This window comes from Malania oleifera, chromosome 1 (genome assembly GCF_029873635.1).
Source record: "Malania oleifera isolate guangnan ecotype guangnan chromosome 1, ASM2987363v1, whole genome shotgun sequence".
Lineage (NCBI taxonomy): Eukaryota > Viridiplantae > Streptophyta > Magnoliopsida > Santalales > Ximeniaceae > Malania > Malania oleifera.
Genome location: NC_080417.1, coordinates 39,431,254 through 39,435,078, shown reverse-complemented (window position 1 = coordinate 39,435,078; position 3,825 = coordinate 39,431,254). Strand labels below are relative to the sequence as shown.

Below are 3,825 nucleotides of genomic sequence, written 5' to 3'. Positions count from 1 at the left end.
ACATTATTTTCAAACTTGTCATAGTTAAAGGAATTAAAAAAAAAAAAAATTGAGAGGGAACCTGACAAACCAACTGAAGTTTTATTTGCACACAAGTATTAAAATAAAAGGGACACACAAATATTAAAATAAAAGGGTATTTGAGAAAGTTATGAAAGTTGCAAAAAGTGGAGTCACAAGCATTAAAAAGGGTAAAAGGAGAAGTTCCAAACAATCAAAAGGAGCATATTTACTTTCTAGAAATGAAAGAGGTAAAAATATTTGACTTTTTTTTCTAGGACAATTTAGGATGAAAGGTGTTAGGCAATACTAAAATTGTTTTGATATATATAAGAAAAAATTGCATGAGGGTCAAAATAATGTACAATGGAGGAGGACAAGAAGCCCTCTAGATATTATAACCTCCTACCAAATAAACTACATAGGGGTTGCCTTCCAATCCTTTGAAGGTTGGAATGGATAAAATGAAGTATGGAGTCATTCTATCCAATCAGAGACTTGAGAAGAACGTGTGATCCATCGAGATCCTCTTGCGCCTCTCAATCCAAAGGATTCATAAGATAGCAAATATTGCTCCACTCCATAAAAAATTTTAATATTAGAGTTTGTTTCATATGATCAAGCAGCCTTGTATTTAGTTACAAAAAAAGAACTAGGCTTTCTTATTTGCATAACATAAGTTATTAATTACCCACCTAACTTGACTCTAGTGGTAAGGGTGATTTGTGACTTTGGTGAGTTCAAGGTCACAAGTTTGATTCTTCTTTTAGAGTTTAACCTGGTGAATTACCAATAATGTGTCAATGTGCAAGTGGCTTTCACTCCCCCATGTTTGGTGTCGAGCCATAGTATTCAAAATGGCGCGATAGTGGCTGGAGTCTCCGAGTTATCAAAGAAAAAAAAAAACATAAGCTGCTAATCAATCTAATCCCTCAAGAGCTTAGAATGAAGTAAAAACATGTGTAGTTAGAACATCTATGCCCGATTGAACGAGCTTCTCACACAAATGGTGATCATAAGATGGGAAAAAAGGCACCCCAAAAAAATTCCAATGTTAGGGTTCAGTACATGATCTAAAGAAGCAAATTTCGCACAACTGACAAATAGAGGAATATATGCATCATATGTTACCAGTTTTTTGTTTCAGTATGGCAACCTTAAAATACACATAATTAATTGTTTATTGACTACTAATATCCAAGGATTTAAATATGACCTCTAGCATTGGCTGCTCATGCTCAAGCAAGGCGGAGATCATGCGGTCCATATCCCTGCCCTGGGTGGAGATTAGGATGGCTCGGGTTATGTAGACTGAAAGTGTATAGGTTGGCGGTACCATGTGCGAAAGACGCAGCTGCTTCATAGTCGCCTTCGTTGTCCACTAAACCATACTGAGGATCCTCACCTCTTGCTTCCTAAATCATGAACATAGATATATATAAGTAATTCTCTAATGGGCAAAATCCACCTGATTATCAATGGAGAAACCAAAGAGGGAGTAAGAAAATATGCTTACAAGGGCAAGCATGAGATCCCCATAAACTTGCTCCAAGTTCTTCACCTGCAATCAAGCCAGGAAGCACCCCAACACTCAACAACAACAACAACAATAATAATTATAATAAATGGAATTAGAAGAATTTATATAATCAAATATATAAATTTGCTGTGAATTAAATAAGCTGACCTTTTTCCTGTAGGTTTCAGTCTGAGTCTTAATCACGTGGAACTGTTAACAATATTGAACATGGGATTAGTTGTTAGCATAAAATTGTCAAAAATAGAATGCCATAAACCTTAAATGAGGTTATAAAGTTATTATTGAGAGGGGTAGCCTCAACCAATGTGAATCATATAAAAAAAAAAATTTTAAAAGCCAAAAACATGGCTTGGATTAACAAGTATAAGGGAGCTTAAACGATCATTTGGAGGATATGGAAGATAAGAAGAAAGATTCACATTTAAATTTAAAAAAAAAATGGAAAAAGAAAAAAGGATCAACCAATTTTTTCTTTTTCATGCTTGTCAAAATTATCAAAGCATTATCCATTACAGCTAGTTTGAAGAAACCTTATTTGAAGACATCTACCACTACAAGACTTACTAGAACTTCAAGTGATTGAAAGAGATGGAGGATCAAGAAAGTAGTTTTTAAAAAAGAAAATTATCCAAACCCAAAGTAAGATCTTTCCAGATCTGTGTAATGAGCTCGATGTCATTTCAACTGGTCTGAAATAAGGAAGATTACAAAAGGTTTTAAACCAGAAAACCCTTGGATATATAAATCTGCATAATATGGGTAGCTAACTAGCTATGCTCTTTAACCTTTCGTTCACGCACAATCTCCACAGCAGCATCCATTTTTTGCTCAAGAGCGCACAGCTCACCGATGTTTAGATCGTCCAACTCTTCGCCCATTCTTTGCCTGTAAACCCATGAAATAATCTTATCCATCATTAACAAAAAAATTACTCTTTCTTAAAGAAAAAGAAACAAAGCACCTGATGTCTCTTCTAAGTTTATTATTGATCTCTTTCAGCTTTTTCAAGTTTTCTTGCATTCTCTGCGCACATCAACACACACGCACATATATACAGAAATTTAGTTAGTGATCGCTGCTTTTAAAAAAACTCAACTTTTTAGTTGTTTGCTATACAAGAATCTCAGAGAGAGAGAGAGAGAGAGAGACCTCGTAGTGCGAGTTCCACAGATCGACGTCTAAAGCCTTTTGATACTGATCATAGATCTTTTTAGTCCTTGAAACAAACATCAAAAACCCAAAAAAATAAGAAGAATCTGATTGAAATCGGATTAACTAGGGTTTTTGCTCTCCCGAAATTAATATTTCAGAATCAGAGGGGAGAGATGGAACATACGACGTGGTGGGACTGATGTATTCATGGCATTTTCCAGTGCTGGAGAACATGATGAGAGAGACCTTAGCATCGCAGAGAACGGTGAGCTCTTGGGCTTTCTTGAAGATTCCGTTGCGGCGCTTGGAGTATGTGACCTGCCTGTTCGTGGCGTTCTCTATCTTCTTGATCTCTATCTTCCCGCGACCCATCTTTTTTCTCCTTCTTCTTCTTCTTCTTCTTCACCAGTCAAGTCTGTTTGGGATTTGTGAAGAAGAAGAGGAAGAAAAAGAAAAAGAAGGAAGAGGGTTTTTTCCAAAGGGGGAAAGGGGGAGGAAAAGCAGAGGGTGAGCATACTAGAAATGGAAGGGAAGGGCAGCGCCGATAAGGGCAGTGACATGTGATGTCCAGTGTCCTTTGACGTTGACAGCACGGAACGTCCATTTTCCATTGTCCATTTTCCAATTCCGATGTGCAGAATCCTAAACGGTGAACCGTTTGGATTATCATAATATCATGATTCTGTTTAATCGAGATCTGCATGAAACAATAAAAATGAAGAGTTTATTCCTTTTAATTCCATTATGAAAAATAGAAATGTGTATAATAAACCATTAATGATCTTTTGTCGATTATTCTCTACTATTTATCACATCTCTTATTTCTCGATGATACTTAGATCTTTTACAACTGTTGAAGATTAAACTTGATGGTGGGACGGTGGCAGCAAAACTTAGTCAGGTGCTGCTCCACTAAACAAGTCTAATATTATTGAATTTTCTAAATTGCAGGTAACCTACTCCACCTACCAACCAATTAATTTCGTTGAAATTAATATCCACCTATCATTCATCATTTGCTATAAATTATTTGCTAAAGAAATAGAAGATACACAATTGAAATTAGGTTTACTCCTTGCTAGAACAGAAGGTTATTGTAGGTGATATAGGCCGGATTTCTTTTAGCAAGACCA

The 3,825-nt window shown here is 36.0% G+C and overlaps 1 protein-coding gene across 1 annotated transcript; it reads right to left on the bottom strand.

Annotated features, from left to right (window-relative positions):
• Positions 1–982: 982 nt before the first annotated feature.
• On the bottom strand, positions 983–3,207 carry LOC131159419 (agamous-like MADS-box protein TM6). Its single transcript, XM_058114310.1, has 7 exons — positions 2,877–3,207; positions 2,690–2,756; positions 2,502–2,563; positions 2,326–2,425; positions 1,688–1,729; positions 1,517–1,561; positions 983–1,415 (listed from the first exon to the last, which is right to left on the bottom strand). Exons 1-7 carry the CDS (start codon positions 3,062–3,064, stop codon positions 1,239–1,241), a joined length of 681 nt encoding a protein of 226 aa, XP_057970293.1. The 5' UTR covers positions 3,065–3,207; the 3' UTR covers positions 983–1,238.
• Between the last annotated feature and the right edge of the window lie 618 nt (positions 3,208–3,825).